This window comes from Periplaneta americana, chromosome 8, assembly GCF_040183065.1.
Source record: "Periplaneta americana isolate PAMFEO1 chromosome 8, P.americana_PAMFEO1_priV1, whole genome shotgun sequence".
Lineage (NCBI taxonomy): Eukaryota > Metazoa > Arthropoda > Insecta > Blattodea > Blattidae > Periplaneta > Periplaneta americana.
This window is the reverse complement of record NC_091124.1, coordinates 52,363,155-52,384,707: the sequence shown is the minus strand read 5'-3', so window position 1 is coordinate 52,384,707 and position 21,553 is coordinate 52,363,155. Positions and strand designations below refer to the sequence as shown.

Sequence of the window (21,553 nt, the reverse complement as noted above, 5' to 3'; positions counted from 1 at the left end):
AAGTCTCTGCCGGATGAGACGAATGGGAGTAATGCTGTGAATGAATGTTGATGCATAAGATGTCATAAGGTCATACACGTGGGTACTCGTATCTCTATTGGCTCGCTATCACAGCACAAACAATAACATTGATACACACATGTTTATACTACCCTAGTTACAAAATTAGATCACTGTTAATCTCCTGGTCTTTTAATCTCTCCATACAGGAAATAACAAATGCAGGAGAGCGAATGGTTTTTAAACTGACATTATAAAGATAATATTATATATCTACTTCGCTCCAATAGATGACGCAATAGTAAGCACATTTTTTCACGGTTGATCTCCTGGTTGGAGAACAGTACACAATTCCATCCAAAATCTTTGGACGATCGCAGCAGAATGAATAGACGCGATTTGAAATACAGGGAATACGAAGTGATGTACTTGACAGCACATGACGCAAGAAGCGAGGACTTAAAATTGTATATTTCAAATTATCACTGTCCAATAGAAAGAACTAAATTGTTTTTGAACTTACAATCTAGTATTCGTAAAAGAGCGCGACTGTTCGGTGACAGATGTCAATTACACGCATTCCCCGAACGCTGGCTGATGACGCACGGAGGAGCAATTGTGTACGCAATGGAAAACCCGCCCATTGTCAACATCCCACCACGGGATGGCAGGAGATAAGGTCCTATTAGGCAATCCTGTACAATTTCAGTCAACGCATTAGTAAATAATCGTTGCTGGTGACCAGAGAGTGTTATAAATTGATTTTCGTCACTCAACATATGGCTATCGCGATTGTTGAAAACGCCATCACAGGTGAACAGACCTCATCTGTGAACAGTACAAAGTGTAGGAAGTTCGGTAAAGTAGCACAACGCTGGATAAACCATAGACAGAACTGAACTTTGGGTGCGAAATCATTTGGTCGCAATGCTTGCTCATGTAGTAGACGATAGGGTTGTAATTGCTGCTCCCTTAGTACTCGCCACAGTCCCCTTCGAAGCATGCATTTCATGGACAAGCTGTGGACAAGCTGACACGTTTGGATGGTCCACATTACCTGTGGCGATTGTACAGTAGTGGCAAAAAAAAAAAAAAAAAACCGGACTGACCCTTGTAGCTGATTTCAGAGCCTTGTTCACTCAGAGCACGATAGACTGGTAACTAAGACTTTTGTGGTACGAATCCAGCCTGGGAAGGAAATTTTTTTTGTTCCTTATTCAAATTTATTCCCAATACTTTTCGATTGGTGCTAAAATTCATGTTCTGGGAATAAGTTAATTAAGTAGTAAAATATCGCTGCAATCGAAAAGTATTGGGAATAAATTTGAATAAGGAACAAAAAAAGTTTCCTTCCGGGCAGGATTCGAACCATGAAAGTCTTAGTTACCAGTCTATCGTGCTCTGAGTGAACAAGGCTCTGAAATCAGTTACAAGGGCCGGTCCGGTTTTTTTGCCACTACTGTATATAGCGACATGAAATGTCGATGCGGTAGGCAGTTGTTTGTTATGAAAATCAAAACAGCTTACAAAAACATTCCTCAAACGTATTTTAAGAATTCGTGGCGTCTGAAATAGGCATATCCGACATTGGTTCCCTACCTCAAAATACTAAGTTTATACTTCGTTCCATAACGTCTGACAGGCGACGTAAACGCCGCCGGCAGAGGATGGGAGAAGGATAATTGCTATTAAACCAATGGTAGAGGTCACATTCCAGGCTTGTTTTGAAGTTGAGCGGAGGTAGAACTCTTCAGATCGCCCAGCTTCAAGGTAAGTTCTCGAATGTGACCTCTGCCATTGATTGAATAGCAATTATCCTTCTCCCACTTCTGCCGGCAATGTTTACGTCGCCTGTCAGACTTTATGGAACGCAGTATAAACTCTATCATCTGTATTATTTTGATACCACGTATATCACCATTTCTCTGAAGGACTTCGAACTTTGGTCCTTTGGATTTGTAGCAGGAGAAGAAGAGGAGCAAGAGGTTCACAACGATAATAATGAGAATAAAGACAGCGAGAGCGGTATTAATATTATCGTGATCGTGTCCTTGTAAGTGGCGATATGCGAGAATTAATATTATATAGAGGTGTGGAGGCGCAAGATGGGTGAGAGAAACTGCGACATACGAGGTGCGCCACCACGCACAAACTTCATCATCGAACTACGTAAAGAAATGAAGGTCAGGTCAAGAAACTACGCAAGACAGAGAGATTGTCGGAATTGGCGCGGCTCCTACAATTTCAAGATTTATTACGTAAGTCCGTAAGCGTAGAGTTCGTAGGAACAACAGACACACAGCAGACCTTGCCCGTGTCCGCGCGCGTGATCGTGCACGTGGAGTGCATACCCGTATAAAATAAGTGGGTATTTGGTCGGCTTCCTCGTCAAGACACGAGTTAAAATCTTGGCAAGTTCAAGTGGGATTTGTAGTGGACAGAGATGGCGTTGAGTACTCCAGCTCGCACTATCTTCACTCTTGACATTTCTGCATAACTTATCAACAAAAATCAGTCACAGGTTATATGAAAGGGAAAAAACTACTGCACTCTATCATCCCCCAAAGTTTTATTTTGTTTAAATTCACGCTCGTGTTTTTGCATCCGATAATTGCAACGGTATACTGAATTGTAAATCATTGTTTTATTAAGCCATCTCTTTGGCTGATATTCATGTTTTCTTTAAATTTTTACAATACTGTATAATTAATTTTAAGTTATTATTTTATTACACTGGAAGTCTTATTTTGAGTTTACATTCAAGCAGTGTTTCTATATTCACTAAAAAAGTATATTATTAAAAATATTTTTTTTGGCAGTCATTCCTAAAAGCAGATCTAAAAGCGTCTTAAAAACCAACTATGGTATGATAGCGTGAGAAAAATGTTTTTAACACCGACTTTCAACTGTTCTCAGCCGATATCAATTGTTTTGCACCAGACGTCACATGACAGCAATCACAACCGATCAATTAAGTGGTTCCAACAATGCCAGACCTACTTTTACTAATGACAGTTTTTGGATAAGAAATGTGCACAATTTAAATAAATTACTTCAACAACTATAATATAAAGTTTGTTCCAACAAGCAATTCAGAACGCGTTACGAACTAATACCGAACATCTTTAGACGCATGCGCCAGCTGTGTACGTGTCTGGGATTTTACGTTGTTGAAACGTTTCTTGAACTGTTCTGTCACGGCCTTCTGACTTTCTTCTCATATTAAAATTATATTCATCTTCCGAATTTAATTCGTAATAAAATATATTACTAATATCTTCCAAATCACTCACAAAATAAATTTACATTTTGAACACTTGTACCATAAATAACTTATTTAATGATTTCGAGTTTATATTTACCTACTATTCTTGCATTGGATTTTTAAATCGATGTCACCTATTTCAAATGTTTTCTTTTATTATATATCAAGTCTTACATTCGCCGCCGCCTTGACTACGTGGATAGAGTATGCGCTTCCCATCAAAGCGGAATAGATTTATCTTTCATCCACGGGACTGGGCGTTTGTTCATTATCATGTACTGAGCTGTGTTGTTTCAGCGGTTTGTTATATTTTGATCACACGACCGGGGAGGCCCGAAATGTGTGCCTGTCCATTATTGGTTCACATGTTCATACCTTCCCTACACGACATTGGATTATATGTCAGTATGTATGCATTTATGTGTATGCATTTATTCACACTGCAAATGGATATACTCGTATACCCGGTGACAGTGGTAACTAATTACACTCAATAATGACAATTAATAAAAATACAATTAATAATAATAATAATAATAATAATAATAATAATAATAATAATAATAACAACAACAACAGAGAGCATCCTAAATTAAATGAAGTACGATCACTTAAAATAATATTTAAAGTAACTCTGATTTGTATCTTAACCCTAAGTTCGAACTAAAACCCACGAGTATGATATGTTCATACCTGCACAAGTACCTTTCAACACTACACTCATTTCGCTGACAACTCACTCACTGCACTGGAACTACGACACATTTCACTGATTCTATCCTGATTTCACTAACAGTTCAAAAACATTTCACTGTTCAAATACTTTGCACTGCCACTATAAACTATGAAACTTCACTGACAGAAAAACACTTCACTTCCACAACACACTTCTTCACTGATACAACACTTCAAATAACAAAATATCAATTGCACCCTTTAAATAGTGTGTATAATATATTACCGTCTATTAGTAAAGTCCTTGAGCCTATTTTAAATACATTTTTGGTTATTGGTAAAGCCTTTAGTAAGTCTGTAAGTAAAGCATTCCAGTCCCTGATAGTACGATTGAGAAAAGAATACTTTCCAAAGTCCGTCCTCTGTCTTCTTTCCATCAATTTATATGAGTGGTCGTTCCTTGAAGAATAATTTGGCGGCTGCAGCCTATTTTTTTATTTCTCTCCAGGCAGGGTTACCTCTGTATGAGCAGGCTCACCTCTGTATGACAGGAAAGGGTAAAATATGACGAAGAAAGAAAATAATGTTATGTTTTATTTTTAGTTTAAAAATATATATTTGTTCTGTGTTCTTACAATCAGTTGTTTAAGCTATATTATAAATTAGTTATTATAAGTTATTTTTCTCTAAGTTATGCCTCATTTTGAGGTTACATTTATTTCATATCTTTATTAATGAGAGAGTGAAACCAACTGTAACTCTAAAGTGGACTACATATTCTAAAAGTGGGTTACTTAAATCGGATATAATAATAATAATAATAATAATAATAATAATAATAACACCACCAAACCTCGTGCTTTCTATATAAAAAACTTCAAAGGAGACAACGATTCAAACAAAAGTCTTCAAATTTATTTCCAAGACTTTAGTTATCCTGCATAACATTATAAGGAAAAGAGAAAGATGATAATTATGAACGTGTGTGCAATATGCACTATACTATAGGGTGCTTCCGTAAGAGTTGATATTTACGTATCTGTTCATATGAATAGGCGAGACAAATAGAATGTTGCCTTTACTGTATTTTATTTGCCATTTACTCGTCAGAATGTTGAACATGCAGACACTACACCTCGCCATTTAAGGATATTGCCGTAAAAAGAAGTATTACCTTGTTTCCTTAAAGTGCAGTCTGTAGCCATACAAAATAACAAGTATATGTCATTTCTTGGAAGTTAACCGTTACATAATACCTTATATTTCATGTTAGCTAAGTCCTTACGGAAACTAAGTCATAGCTCTTAATTAGACATTTTAATACATTCTTCTCTGTCTCTAAAGTATTTTCCATAAATAATGTACTATACTTCTTTTGGTTTATGTTGGCATAGGCGGTTAGAAAAGAGAGAGTTTTTTCTCACCAAAGATCTGCTTCCACCTCTATTGAAGTGTAATGGAAAACCATCATAATAAAGTTTAGGATTTTCCTGAAGAACTAAACGATGTTGTCATTACGTTCCTCTTCGTCGTTCCTGTCAGTCAGTTGGTGACATCAGTGGTGGTATTCATATTGCGAGTTATTTTAGTTTTTCAATTGTACAATATCATGAATCTGGAAGTGCATATATGGTATACAGGTACCATTTTTTTATTAATATCGGCAGTTTTACTTATGTTTGTAATCTTTCAAGCCTGTACTGGGGAAAAAAGTCAAACTTTTACAATCAGATGGTAGGGAAATGGTTCTAAATGTGCATAATCTTTGCTGAAGAATACGAAGCGTTGAAAATTGAAAACCGAACAATATTTGAAGGGTTCAGAGCCATAGTGGGCCAACCGCCATTTATTAAAAACGGAGAAAGCAAGGGTTAAAATTAAGTGAATGCTATAGTTTAATGAAGATTGACATATCATTTAGTTTTAATGTGTATACTTCATATTACTTGTTATATGTTTCTATCGAATTATGGTAACAACTTCATTTTAACCCTTGTTTCCTACGGTTTTAGTAAATGGCGCTTGGCCCATTATGGTTCTGAATCTTTCATATCACAGGAAGAACAGCTGCTGCTGCTATTGGGGCATCTCGGTGCAAGGTGGACAGCATATTTTATGATAAGCAGAGTTCTGACGTGCGAAATTTACGACCAAAGGGGAAAGTGTAAGAAAAGTAGATTTTTTCCATTGCCTTTTGCTGTAAAACTTATTCCCTTTTTACAGAACACATTTTCCTAGCTTAGAACATATGAGAGAGAATTTAAACTCATTCTCATTTATTTATAATGGGCTTTGCGGGAAATATTAAAAGAACCAAATGTTTCAAACCAGATATGACTAATCCACATGAAATAGCTTCGGATATATTCAAGGTTTAAGTTACAATTCGAACGATTACATCCATATAGTCCAAGCTTAATACCACAACTGCAGCCTTCAGAATTTAAGGAAAGATAGATACCACAAGATAGATTAAGATAAGATGTGATTAAAATAAGCAATTTAATTTTTGTGTTATTGTGGGATAGTCACGTCTGGCTTAAAACCCTGCAATTGACATTTCGCTGCGTCTTAAACAATAATGGATGAAAGTATTTGATGGAAAGATCTGACGTCGTTTGTAAGACTTATATTTCCTTACAAAAATGTACGAGTTGAGATCTACTGATCGGCCAATTACACTAGTCTACCCCCCCCCCCCAAAAAAAAACTGTTTGTCTGCTACTGAGGAAATTGATGCACTGATTCCAGATCTGTAATCAGATTTATCATAGCACATCAGGTTTTTTAGTTATGGGACTGTAACATTATTAATTCTAAATCTTACTAAGTCTTATTCAGTACATACCTGTATCGTAAAGTCAGAGATATAAATTGAGCTTAGTATATATATTCTTTGCAAATTATTATATTATATTATTTTAAATGCAATTATAACAAGATATACACTTTCAATATGTAGTAAGCACTAAATATCTATTAAAAGTACTTGAGACCTTTCATTCTCCGCTTATGTTTGCATGTAGGCCTAGTTGATCGCTGTAGGAACCAGCAGAAATCACCCATAATACTCGGACCGTATTGACCATGGTATCTAGATTCCATCGTTGATATGTCCTGATGGAACCTCTCACCATGTTCGTCACTTACAGCGCCGAGATTTCATGGAAAAAAGTGAAGGTGTGAATGAAGAAAGTGCATTTTTAAAGACATGCGACAACTAGATTCTGAAATGCTCTAAGCATGTTATATAATAGCTCAGCATAATTATCAGCTCGGTAATTTCCTAAAAACCTAGATGACACTAGGACAAACGTGTCCCAAGCTTCGAGTTCAAGAGCACTCAGTTTTGACCTAAACGTAGTGTCACACAACATACACGCCTAACTAAAAATTAAAAATGTTGTTTTAAAATTGTGACGTGATAGAAAAAAACGGACTTCAGACCTGTAATCAGCACACTCAAATCAGGGTTGGTACACTTGTTTTCGTTCAGTGGCAAAATCATAATAAAATAAATGAAATGGATCTAAATGTATTAAAAATGTTATTATTTTAAAATTATGTCGTGATAGAAAAAACGGACTTCAGATCTGTAACCAGTACGCTCAAATCAAGGTTGGTATATTGTTTTTGTTCAGTAGCAAAATCGCTGTAGACCAGTGTTATATATTTGGATGATACGTGGGTGAATGTACTTCATAAAAAAAACAATACAAAAAAAAAAGCGAGGACTGTGAGCAATCAGCCCAGGAGATCATTATAATCTCCAATTTAAAGTTATCTCAGGTAAAAGACAGCAATTTATTATTGTACACGCCGACTCTTCAGTTAGATTTGTTTTCAATGCCCTTCTATGTTCCCCAATCACTAAATCCATCAGACACTACCACGAAGAAATGAAGGATAATGTTTTCAAGAAATGGTTTCACAACAGCAGCTTCCTCATATTCCCCTGAATAATATTATCATTATGGACAACGCATCGTACTACTCAATGGAATTGAACAAGGCACCAGTGTCGTCAACGATAAAATCAGATATGCAGACATGGTTACGTGAAAATAATACAACTACGACCCTTGTGCAACAAAACCAGTGCTTTATGAACTTATAAAGGTAAAAAAACGATCATGTTAAAAATGGAAACAAATAAAATTACACAGACATAATATAGTGCGACTACCACAGCATCATTGTGAATTTAACACCATCAAACTCCTATGGAAAATAAAGGAACACGTTGCTCAACATAACGTATCGTTTTCATCCAGTGAACTTCGTACATCAAACCGTCTTTCTCCAAATAAAATTATTCTACTCTTTGCACACACAATCACACACATCTTCCCTGTATTTCGCGATAGTCTTTGTCACAACACTTAGTGCGAGGTAAAAAATTCTCAAAAGCTCACCTAGGAACTTCCTTGCAAGGTTTGACAGCGTTAAAGAAAGTAATTACTGTAAATAATAATAATAATAATAATAATCATAATAATAATAATAATAAATGCTATCATCTTGAAAACATAGTACATAAAAGGCTTACTACTGAAGACTTAACTGAATCCTTAAAAATTCGGACACTAAGCCTTGAAATCAATGAACAGGATAATGTATCTCCTACTTTTCTTTTACAGACATGAATTATGCGACATTACTTACTTACTTATGGCTTTTAAGGAACCCGCAGGTTCATTGTCGCCCTCACATAAGCCCGCCATCGGTCCCTATCCTGAGCAAGATTAATCCAGTCTCTATCATCTATCCCACATCCCTCAAATCCGTTTTAATATTATCCTTCCATCTACGTCTCTGCCTCCCCAAAGGTATTTTTCCCTCCGGCCTCCCAACTAACACTCTATATGTATTTCTGGATTCGCCCATACGTGCTACATGCCCTGCTCATCTCAAACGTCTGGATTTAATGTTCATAATTATATCAAGTAAAGAATACAATGCGTGCAGTTCTGCGTTGTGTAACTTTCTTCATTCTCCTGTAACTTAATCCTTCCTAGCCCCAAATATTTTTCTAAGAACCTTATTCTGAAATACCCTTAATCTCTGTTCCTCTCTCAAAGTGAAAGTCCAAGTTTCACAACCATACAGAACAAACCGGTAATATAACTGTTTTATAAATTCTAACTTTCTGACTTTTTGACAGCAGACTGGATGACAAAAACTTCTCAGCCGAATAATAACAGGCTTTTTCCATATTTTCTCTGCATTTATTTTCCTCCCGAGTGTCATTTACAGTTGTTACTGTTGCTCCAAGATATTTGAATTTTTCCACCTCTTCGAAGGATAAATCTCCAATTTTTATATTTCCATTTCGTACAATATTCTGGTCACGAGACATAATCATATACTTTGTCTTTTCGGGAAATTATACGAAATTAGTAAAGCTAATCTCACTTTGAGAGAGGAACAAAGATTAAGGGTGTTTGAGAATAAGATTCTTAGGAAAATACTTGGGGCTAAGAGGGATGAAGTTAGGGAGACTGGAGAAAGTTATACAACGCAGAACTGCACGCATTGTATTCTTCACCTGACATAATTAGGAACATTAAATCCAGTCGTTTGAGATGGACAGTGCATGTAGCACGTATGGACGAATCCAGAAATGTATATACAGTGTTAGTTGGGAGGCCGGAGGGAAAAAGACCTTTGGGCGGGCCGAGACGTAGATGGGAGGATAATATTAAAATGGATTTGAGAGAGGTGGGATATGATGATAGAGACTGGATTAATCTTGCACAGGATAGGGACCGATGGCGGGCTTATGTGAGAGCGGCAATGAACCTTCGGGTTCCTTAAAAGCCATTTGTAGGTAGGTAAGTAATTGTTCGCTATGAGTCTTGAAGTTCACGACACCAGCCTGTCTCTTCTCTCGAACAAGAAAGATTCTTTACTGACACAGTCAATCAGCCTAAGGGATTGGTATCTGAAATTCCAAAGTGACGTCGGCGAGCTCAGCGGAGCTGACAGCTGAAAAGTAGTTACACGCGCCCCGATAATTAAAGTCCGTGCACTGTGCCCACGGCCTGTCTCCCTCTTCCAGATGCCCACTATTTTCTACACCCGCCCACGTAGCCAGCGCCAAGAGGCCGGTCACAATGGCGAGAAAATGCGCAAGAAAAGATGGATACAGTTAAAAAGAATGTGGATCGGAGAGACTGGGACGCCAACAAGCAAAACAACTAAAACCATGGATATGTTGGAGACACTGTATGAGTCGTTTTCTAGCATTTATTCATCACTTAATCGTGGATCTGCGGTCACAATTCTTCCTCGTCTTTTACAAGGGAGATGCTAGAAGTCTGTTCGGACTCGGAGATGTCTCCTCACTTACTTACATAACGTCTCACATCTCGCATCTAAATGGTTTATGTAAGGTTTATCTTATCACTGGGCCCATGCTTTGAAACTGTTCCACCCATTACATTACACACGTCTGCTATACGTATTTTACCATTATACAGAGCTTTCACTCAAAACTTCCCAGTCTAAATAACTATTTATTTAAATTAAATTAAATTTGAACAGAAACACGCCAATTTAGATATTAAGGGGAAGTTTAAAATTAGTGTTAATTGTATTTCTGGTTTCACCTCCTCACCTTCTACCCCTTTTCAAATAAATAAAGGAGAAAAATGCGACAGATTTCTTTCAAGCAAAGTAAATTTCTCTCTACAGTCTGATCCGTTTGAGTATGGATAGTCTAATATTAATTTATTATAAAGCTATTATGATAGTATGAAAAATTTCTTACTGGTTATATTATGATTAAAAGATGGGAGTTTCCATATATTACAATCAACAATGCATAATCTGAAAGGAGAAATGAAAATCTTAGACAATTAGAATGGTTACTACAAATCAACAGCGGGCACAATGTGTTCTTTGGTATGCTAAATTTGAGAGTGTTAAACGAGTTCAAAGGAAATTTCGACATGAGTATGGTGTGCGTAAAGTACGTTAATACGATTCCATAATGTTGTGCTATCGAACATTTGTAGAAACAGGTGCTGTGTTAAAAAAAAAAAAAATATGCAGGAGATCGCAAGTGAAACTCAGTACGAGAAACAGCTATCTCTTGGTTTGGCCCCCAAACTCCACAGATCTAACCCCTCCTGACTTCTTCGTGTAGGGTTTTGTTAAAGACATTGTCTATTCATAGAAACCCAGAAACATTGATGAACTGAGAGTAAAAATTACTCAAGCTTTTCAACAAATCATACCTCTTATGTTACAACGGACATGGGCTGAATTGCATCACCGTTATAAGTTGTGCAGGATGCGCAATGGGGGTCATGTTGAGCTCTGAGGAATCTCCCATCTTTCAGTGTTGTATGCACAAAGTTTCAACAAATAAAGTTCAGTAGTAAATGTTTTACGGTGTTTTTTTATTTTATCCATACCCAAACGGATCACCCTGTATATTATGATACTGAAATTTGAAAGAATATTCAATTGTTTACACACTAATTCATTTGTTCCCACATGTTTCGTTTTCTATTGTCGCATGGGAACCAGGATTGTTGTCATTGTTGATTGGAGCTGAAGATAATAAAACTACAGGTTATTTCAGGTTGTAACACAAAATAATATTAAGGAATATTATGGGTGCGTATTATAAACCTATACTTAAAAAATTTAAAATAGGACAGAGGATAATGAAAGCCGAAATTTGGATTTACGTTATTTATGCATAGTTCTGATATTATGGTAATGCTATGTAGAAGAGTTTCGAAATAGGTTGTATTATCGTACTGTAATGGAGCACAAATCTAATTAATTAAATTTAGGAAATTACCCCAAATAAAGTGGGTTTTCATCCTACAACCAACTGACAATAAGAAAAATCCAAGTTGTCAGATGACGATAGGAAACAAAAGAAATGAGAACAAATGAATGATCATGCAAAACACAAAAGAATATGATATGCACATTTTACTAAAACTTTATGAAGTATGAAAACATATTTGACGGTAATTCCATTTTGCGAATCGTGAATCGTGAAAAACCTTATTCCCATAACGCTAGTAGAAATGGTTTAGATATTGCCTGTCACTATACTTCGTTGCATAATGTTTGACAGGAGATGTAAACATTGCCAGCAGAGGAGGAGAGAAGTATGAATGCTATTGAACCAATGACGGAGGTCTCATTCCACGCTTATCTTGAAGCTGAGCGATCTACCCCCACTCAACTTCAAGATAAGCATGTCACTGGTTGAATAGCAATTATACCTCTCTCCTCCGCTGTCGGAAATGTTTACTTCTCCTGTTAGACATTATTGGACGAAGTATAGTGATATGACTGCTGCAGAAATGTAGACCATGCGGTTACGGCGCGGAAACCAAAAATAAATACAATAAGGTAAATGTCAGGACAAACAGCCAAATGATTACACTGTACAAACAAAACCGCAATTCGCATAGTAGTAGAAAGACTTCATGTAAAAGGAAAAAAAAATGCAATAGAATTGTAAAATATCTCAATGGGAAGATCCTCAACGCAAAAGCCGAACAATAACAAGAGTGTTAAAACCTGTCTGAACCGATAAGATGTGGGGCGTTCTAGAAGTAGATTTATAAGCATGAACTTGCTCCAGAGGAGAAGAAAAGGAATCGTAAGTGTAGACGCAAATATTAATTAAAAGATAAATTCCAGAAAACAGTACGTCAATTTGTTGCTTGGTGTTGTTCACTCACACCTCTAGCTGTGGTCAAAGATATGGTTGATTAACACCTCGCTGGCTCTTACGATTGCGGCAGCGCAAGAAATTTCACTTCTGTTGTATAACTTCATTACGCCCGATGTTTCCTAGCAGATATATTTGAGAAATGGTCTGTAAGTTTTGCGCAGATCCCTTTTATTCATGGTCAAGAGTATTTTACGTGAGGTAAATCTAGAACACGGAACTCCCAACTTCACATTCTTCCCAAAGAAAGGCATGCGAACTATTTAAAAGTCCATCGTCCTAGAAAAACACGAACTAACTTCGAATGGGAAGTACTGTATATTAACCACTCAACCACCGAAGACTATTATATTAAGTATATATAAGTTTTAAAAATAAATTAATTTAACGAAGACGACCACAATTTCTCGCTACAGATTTTAAATGTCTTGCAACAATTCAATTATTTAATCATGTTGTCAAAGTTATTACTTTTCATAGCAGATAATAAAACCAAGATTATTTTGCGCATGATCGTGTTTTTGTTGTATTTACGGCTATTGTTGTTAGGCCTTGAAAGTTAGAATTCCCACACAGAAACTTGTTGCTAGGCAAATCATTCTTCATAACATAAAACTATACTGAAATAGACCCATTACAGTACACTTATTGTTACTTAGTTACCATTACAGTGCAGTTTTGCGAAAGCTTTGGAATAATATTGCTCTAAATTTTCAATGTAAAATATACTGTATCCCCAATTTTCAAAATATGATCGTGCAAAAAATGTTCTACAGGGACATGATTTTATTTTTACTTCAATTTTTATTGCACCTGAGTTTTTGAATGTAGTTCACTCCCACCCGTTCTACTAGTAAACTTCCACACGTCCTCCACACAGAACCAAGACCGACTATGCAAAGTCGTCTTACGGTCGTAGTAAACAGTACTGAGTGAGTATAGTACGTTTCAGATATATGGTCGCGTTTTCCAGTGAATAAAGATCATTCAATATTGAATCACAATTTCGTACAGGTATGTGCGTTCATTTGCCTAGGTCGCATCCCGGTTTCCCTCACCTACTTATGCTCGCTTCTCTGTAAAGACTAGTGGCTGAGCTGTCTTAGTTCTTTTCTGGAAACATTTTCTGTTAGGAATTGGACGTCTACGTAATATTACACAACTGTTTAAAATAACTTTAAAAAAGGGCCTCGTTAAGTAATTAACTATCACGTTATTTCCCCCTTTCTATAACCCTGCACTTTAATTATTTGGACGGACAGTAGATAGCATGTCTGAGTAAATTTATCTTTTCGGATCGGACAAAGTGAAGACTGAATTTACAGTCATTAGGTACTCTGTTATAGAGTATGTACAGAATTATTTCAAGATGAGTTACTGCTACGAAGGACGAAATTGGAAACTGGAATTAGATACAATAGTCTACAGTGAGATAATATGCACAAAAGAACTGAAGCCTGTATCGAAATGGACGACCACCAATTTTAAAAATGTGTTTAAATATCCATATTATGATTATTTTTCAATTTCAATTCACTCTTCATATTGTACACTAATGTGCTGTAGGCAGTATAATGTACACTGCATAATGAATACGTCCGCATGGATAGCTCAGTTCGAGAGTAAAAACACTTATTGTAATACTGTACTATATTTTGATTAAAGAAAAATCTAATGAAAACTATCAAACTCAAAATCGTGATATTTCCTAGTTTACGTATATGGATTAACTATTTTTCTTCCCTCCTATATCTAGTAAAGTGATTTGCTTGTATTTTACGCCAGTATCATCAAACTCCAGTCGTGGAAGAGGTAGCAAACGGTGTTTCCGAATATCAAGTGTTAATCCTGAGACGGTTCCTCGTATAGGATAAGGAGATTTTCATGAGATTAGTATTTCGTGTTAATATTCTCATATGGATAGTAAGAAGCATGGACGTATAAGTTACAGAATCTGAGACGGAAGTAACAGGTGGACAGGACGACCGAACCCAAGCTAGGGGGACAGGAAACATGTGTCCAGGCGTGGAGTTGACTGATGAGGGAATGTATGGACTTTGCCTGCGGGTGGTCAGTAAGATGACGCCAAGCCAGGTTCCAAGAGAAATGATCTGGTATATGTCAGAGGATTGTCAGGACGCCGGAAGTAGGGGGATGTTCTAGTTAACGAACAATTTTTGAAGAACGCGTCTTAAGTGACGTAAGTGTAATCATGGCCAATCAGGATTCTTAATAGAGACACGTGATATATAGATAGGAGGGCGAAATTCTATGTTTGGTGGTTGAAAGTAGGGGATAGATTTGGCAGATAGACAGAAGGCAGATATACAGCGTTCGGAGAGGACGCACTCCACATATTCTCGGCAAACCTAACTCGGAAGTATAACAATTTACGGACTTAGAATTTTTAGTGGGTGTAGTAAGAAGTCGTGTGTTGCATTATTATTATAAGTCTGAATTCTTTCCTCTCATCACGTTATCAACTGTCCGTTCTATTACTGGTGTTTTATAGTACAAATTATATAATTACGTGAAGTCAGAAATTAGTATATCAACTTGCGGGAAGTGAGAGCGAGATATTATACACTTGGACGCGCATTTCTGCTAATCTGAAACGAACACTTAATAATAATAAACGCTTTCATAGTTCTTACCAACAACTTCTGGTGTGCGCCTACATCATTTCAACCTACGAGCACGTCTCCAAAACCCCATGTCCCGACCGTTTTGCAGCTGACCTGGGAACCTCATCCTCTACCGAAGTAATCTCGAGGAGGCTGGCGCCCAAATTAATCAGTGTACGTAATTAATTATTAACATCGACGTGCATCCTCGAGATACTTTCCATATTTCGGAGCTGGCAGCCGAGGGCGACGACGACTGTTACAAAATTTGGCGTCCCAACGTCGGGCTCGAGATGGCAACATTGACCACGGCGGGGATCGACGCGAGAGCCGACAGCCGACGCAGGGTTAATGCGGCTCGAGATGGCAACAATGACCACGGCGGGGATCGACGCGAGAGCCGACAGCCGACGCAGGGTTAATGCGGCTGATGGCAGCAATGATCGCAGCGGGGATCGACGCGAGGGCCGACAGCCAACGCAGTGTTAGTAGAGCAGCTTGCAGTATCATGCAGTGTCAACGACCGACAGCCACAACACCATGCAGACCCCAAACAGCTGAGAACAATGATGGACGGTGGGGGAGACGATCAACCAGGCGTAACCTAGAAGACGTCGATACGTAAGCATAAAGGGTTTCATTTCAATTGTTGTGTCCATATATATGTACATGTGTGTAATTCATTTTGGTAGGGTTTATTTTGTTTTTGAGTTTAAGGGGAATTGTTGAAGGTATATTATATATTACATGTTGCTAAGGAGCCAAACTAAAAGTGGAAAAATGGAGACTACAGCAGGGACGAGTACTAGCCAAGATAAAGAAAGTTCGCGAGGTTCGGACAATGTCATGTCGAATAGTGTGTTAGAGCGGATATTGGAACAGATGAATCAGATGAGGAACGAAATGATAGAAACTAGTAATAAATTGAAGAGTGATTTGAAGAGTGAGATGGCTGAGAATAGTAGCAGGCTAGAGAGCCAGTTCGGTAATTTGAAGAGTGAGATGGGTAATTTGAAGAGTGAGATGGCGGAGAATAGTAGCAGGCTAGAGAGCCAGTTCGGTAATTTGAAGAGTGGGATGGCTGAGAATAGTAGTAGTCTAGAGAGCCAGTTAATGGAAAGTTCTGACGTATATCAAGAGCAAATTCGTCAATTAAGAAATATAATGAACGAGAGATCTAATAGATTGGGAAATATGATAGAAGAGAGCTATAATAGATTGGGAAATGTACTAGCCGAGAACAATAATGAGGTGGAAAGTAAATTAATTGAGGATATTAGTGAATTGAATAATAAGATAGCCCAGAATAATAAAGAAGTGGAAAGTAAATTGATTGAGGATATTGGTGAATTGAATAATAAGAGAGCCGAGAATAGTAATGAAGTGGAAAGTAAATTAATTGTGGAGAATATTAATGAATTGGGTAGTAAGATAACTGAGAATAGTAATGAAGTGGGCAGAAAATTAGCTGTAGATATTGATGAATTGGGAGATAATCTAGATGAGAATTGTAATGAATTGGATAATAATATAGCTGAGAATAGTAATGAAGTGAGAAATAAATTAGCTGTGGATATTGATGAATTGGGAGATAATCTAGATGAAAATTGTAATGTATTGGATAATAAATTAGAAGAGAATATTGATGAATTGAATAATATGGTAGCCGAGAATAGTAATGAAGTGGAAATTAAATCAGCCGTGAATAGTAATGAGTTGAAAGAGAAACTAGATGAAAATAGTACTGAACTGAAAGATAAGTTAGCTGAGAATATTAATGGATTGAATAATACGATAGCAGGAAATGGTAATGAAGTGGAGAGTAAATTAGCTAAGGATATTAATGAGAACACTGAGGAATTGAATATTAAGATAGCCGGAAATAATAATGACGTGGAAAGTAAAATAACTATGGATATTAATGGATTGGACGATAATCTCGATGAGAATAGTAATGAATTGCAGTATAGACTAGCCGAGGACAGTATCAGGTTAGAGAGCCAGGTGTTAGAAAGTTATAGAGCATTCAAGGAGCAAGTAAATAGAGTAATCGAAAAGTTTGATGTGTTTGGGAGCGAGAAAGAGAATGCGAAAACCATCACAAACATGGGGCGGAGGGCAGAAGAAGCCTTCCCACCCCACAGAGGGTACAAAAGCAATGACCATAATGACGGTTGGAGTAGGGATCGGCCACACAGTGCTGGCGGTCATGGTTTACAACCCTACAATAATGACCGATTTTCTAACAATGGTACAAAGCGGTACTGCAACGATCAAAGGAGTGAATATAGGAAGGGCTATTGGAGGCCTCATTTTTCTGCAGGAGGAGAAAAAGTTAAGTGGAAGCATGCTGGTAGATTTAATGTGAGGAGTAGTGTGTCTCCACGTGTAAACTGTCAATTTAAGAATGGCACAATGACATATGAGGAAGGCCGCAGACGATCCCATTCGGAGAATGACGATCCGATTCATGATAGACATCCAGGCGACGTACCAGGTTAATAGACGAGAATTTGTGTATAGTTGAAAATAATATGATTTTAATTATAAGAAAAATAAGAATGTGTTTGTTTTATGCATGTAGTCTTTGAGCGGTATAAGCAACTAGAACCAAGAACTGATTTCAGTGCTGAAAATGTTTCCTCGTGAAAAGTGTTGTTACTTTTGTTTTCTTTTTGCCACCTTCAGAATTAGTTGTTTTTGTGTGTTTTCTTATAAGGTCACGCGATAAGTAGTATTCCCTGTGGCAATAATTTAAAGATAATGTTAATAATGATTAATAATAATAATGATAGAATATTTTTTTTAATTAACTTCATTTATGTTCATTCATTTGTAGAGGTTGAATGATTCGATTTGAATATGTATCCATTTTTTTAGAATCAATATTAAGTGCCAGACCATCATTTTTAGTTCGAGACATAAAGTTGTCCTCTATATTGAGGGGACGTTATTCGAGATGTGTATTCAAGGTTGCAGCTCATGTATGAGATATGATAAATAGAGTCAGTTAGTATTTCAGAAGTATTATGTATCGTTTGGTATAATTTTGATTCTGGTTAATAATTATTTCGATTTTATGAATGTAGATGTGTTTTGAAGGTTGCAGATAATGTATGAAGTATGATATAAAGGGTTAATTGGTATTTTAAAATGTATTGTGTATTATTTAGCGTATTTTTTTTATTGTAGTTCATAATTCTTATTTCTATGTTATAAGTATAAGTATGTATCAAGGAACCGATCATGAATGTGAGTGAGAGAGCGCCATTGTATTCGGATGTGCCCTGAATGTTACGATTGGATGCTGTATATATGTCAGGTAGAAGTCAGTTAAACTGGCGTGTGAGATGTAAGCAGGCGTGAGGTGTGTATATAGATTCATACATGTGAATAGTTGTAAATATGTAATAATTGTAAGTGTAAATTTGTACATTGTTTATAAGCATAGCAAAAGGTGTATCCAAGTGTGACTAATTAGGGGACACCGGAGACTAGTAGCGAAGGTATTATTTTGGGGCGTCTCATAACAACAAATATTCCCTTGGGAATATTCTTTGTTATGAGAGGGCATTTGAGACGGTTCCTCGTATAGGATAAGGAGATTTTCATGAGATTAGTATTTCGTGTTAATATTCTCATATGGATAGTAAGAAGCATGGACGTATAAGTTACAGAATCTGAGACGGAAGTAACAGGTGGACAGGACGACCGAACCCAAGCTAGGGGGACAGGAAACATGTGTCCAGGCGTGGAGTTGACTGATGAGGGAATGTATGGACTTTGCCTGCGGGTGGTCAGTAAGATGACGCCAAGCCAGGTTCCAAGAGAAATGATCTGGTATATGTCAGAGGATTGTCAGGACGCCGGAAGTAGGGGGATGTTCTAGTTAACGAACAATTTTTGAAGAACGCGTCTTAAGTGACGTAAGTGTAATCATGGCCAATCAGGATTCTTAATAGAGACACGTGATATATAGATAGGAGGGCGAAATTCTATGTTTGGTGGTTGAAAGTAGGGGATAGATTTGGCAGATAGACAGAAGGCAGATATACAGCGTTCGGAGAGGACGCACTCCACATATTCTCGGCAAACCTAACTCGGAAGTATAACAATTTACGGACTTAGAATTTTTAGTGGGTGTAGTAAGAAGTCGTGTGTTGCATTATTATTATAAGTCTGAATTCTTTCCTCTCATCACGTTATCAACTGTCCGTTCTATTACTGGTGTTTTATAGTACAAATTATATAATTACGTGAAGTCAGAAATTAGTATATCAACTTGCGGGAAGTGAGAGCGAGATATTATACACTTGGACGCGCATTTCTGCTAATCTGAAACGAACACTTAATAATAATAAACGCTTTCATAGTTCTTACCAACAACTTCTGGTGTGCGCCTACATCATTTCAACCTACGAGCACGTCTCCCAAACCCCATGTCCCGACCGTTTTGCAGCTGACCTGGGAACCTCATCCTCTACCGAAGTAATCTCGAGGAGGCTGGCGCCCAAATTAATCAGTGTACGTAATTAATTATTAACATCGACGTGCATCCTCGAGATACTTTCCATATTTCGGAGCTGGCAGCCGAGGGCGACGACGACGGTTACAATCCAAAGGTATAGCCAGGTGTTATTAGATGTGTTAGTAAAAATAAAATGATGTCCCGGTACAATACAAGTTTGTGAAGTGCATTACAAAATCTCTGGAATGGAAAAACTCGCTCTGCACGTTTTTCAAACTCTTCCTCAATTTTATAAAAAGCACTTCCCAACCCTGTATCGTAATAAACTAGGCCTATATCACAAGAGTGAAAGACAATTTTTTGTTTACAGCTAACTATTACGCTTCAACACGTCAAGGAGAAGAGAGTAAATATATCTACACTGACAGCAGTGGTTTGGCTCTGTAAATAGATAATTCCCGTAGGTTTTACTTCACGATTCTAAATCGTTCCCACTTTCCGCGAATGGCATGAGCGAAAAAAAAGTAAAATATCTATAACAGTCTTCCGTGTTCATGAGACAAAATGTAAGGATAAAAATATGAGTACCGTAAGGAATCGATCACGGACCCTTACAGTAGACTTTGAAGAGTGTTCGTTCAGTCACGAGAGAAACGGTACGATGTAATCGTGGTCTGCTTAACATGTCTGAAAAGAAGCAGAAGAAAAAGAAGAAACGTTCATTGTATTTGTAAACGTATTAGGAGATCGAGTTATGTCAGGCGGAAGAACGACTAGAAGGACGCGGAATCTATTCCGGACGTGGGAAACTTTTTAACAATTCTGGAAACTCTTTATCCTCCTGCAAAACGAATACAGTTTTCTTTGCTTCAAAAGGTAAAAAACGACAGGAACGTAGAGCTGACCACTCGTCTTTACATGGTCTAGAAAGCAGCAGGCTCTAAATTTTGAATCAGCTACAATAACAAACTTACACCGTTTAGTTTCCCATCAGGTCATTGTACAGAGTATAAAGAGATAGTATTATAATACTGCAAAATAAAGATGTCCCGTCTTGAACGAGACAGTTCGGTTTTCGGACATTCCGTCCCGGTAGTTCTTTTTTCTTTAATTGGTTATTTTACGACGCTTTTTCAACTGCTGAATGAGATGAAGGTGATAATGGGGGCAGAAACATGGACATTACGACGAAATGAAGAGAAACGAACAGAAACATTTGAAATGTGGATATGGAGAAGAATGGAACGTGTGAAGTGGACAGACAGAATAAAAAATTAAGTTGTGTTGGAAAGAGTGGGTGAAGAAAGAATGATGCTGAAACTGATCAGAAAGAGAAAAAGGAATTGGCTGGGTCACTGGCTGAGAATAAACTGGCTATTGGAGGATGCACTGGAGAGAATGGTGAAAGGGAGAAGAGTTCGGGGCAGAAGAAGATATCAGATGACAGACGACATTAAGATATGTGGCTTATATGCGGAGACTAAGAGAAAGGCAGAAAATAGGAACGATTGGAGAATGCTGGGTTTGAAGTGAAAGACCTGCCCATGGGCAGAACACTTATGTATGTATGTATGTATGTATGTATGTATGTATGTATGTATGTATGTATGTATGTATGTATGTATGTATGTATGTATTGCCAGCTGCAGTCCTAAGAAGTCATCTTTGTCCGAGCCTACAGATTTGAATAACGAGTTTTGTTTCACAATTTTACCTGGAAAGGTTCGTAGAACTGTCAGTTACTTGATAAGTTAGTATTGTACTTAGAATCTCATTATAATCCAACAATGATTTTTAATATATCTATTCAGTTC

General features: G+C 37.2%; 2 protein-coding genes across 2 annotated transcripts in view; one reads left to right on the top strand and one right to left on the bottom strand.

The window, feature by feature from the left end:
• twin (CCR4-NOT transcription complex subunit 6-like twin) overlaps window positions 1-21,553 on the bottom strand; it is a 694,792-nt gene that overhangs the window by 154,018 nt on the left and 519,221 nt on the right. The gene's annotated exons all lie outside the window — the stretch shown is intronic.
• On the top strand, window positions 15,168-19,511 carry LOC138704720 (apolipoprotein A-IV-like). The gene has a single exon (XM_069832882.1). It carries the CDS (start codon window positions 16,019-16,021, stop codon window positions 17,771-17,773), a length of 1,755 nt encoding a protein of 584 aa, XP_069688983.1. The 5' UTR covers window positions 15,168-16,018; the 3' UTR covers window positions 17,774-19,511.

Bases quoted from the DNA above. Each gene is read 5' to 3' on its own strand.
- LOC138704720 (XM_069832882.1), top strand. From the start codon at position 16,019: ATGTTGCTAAGGAGCCAAACTAAAAGTGGAAAAATGGAGACTACAGCA.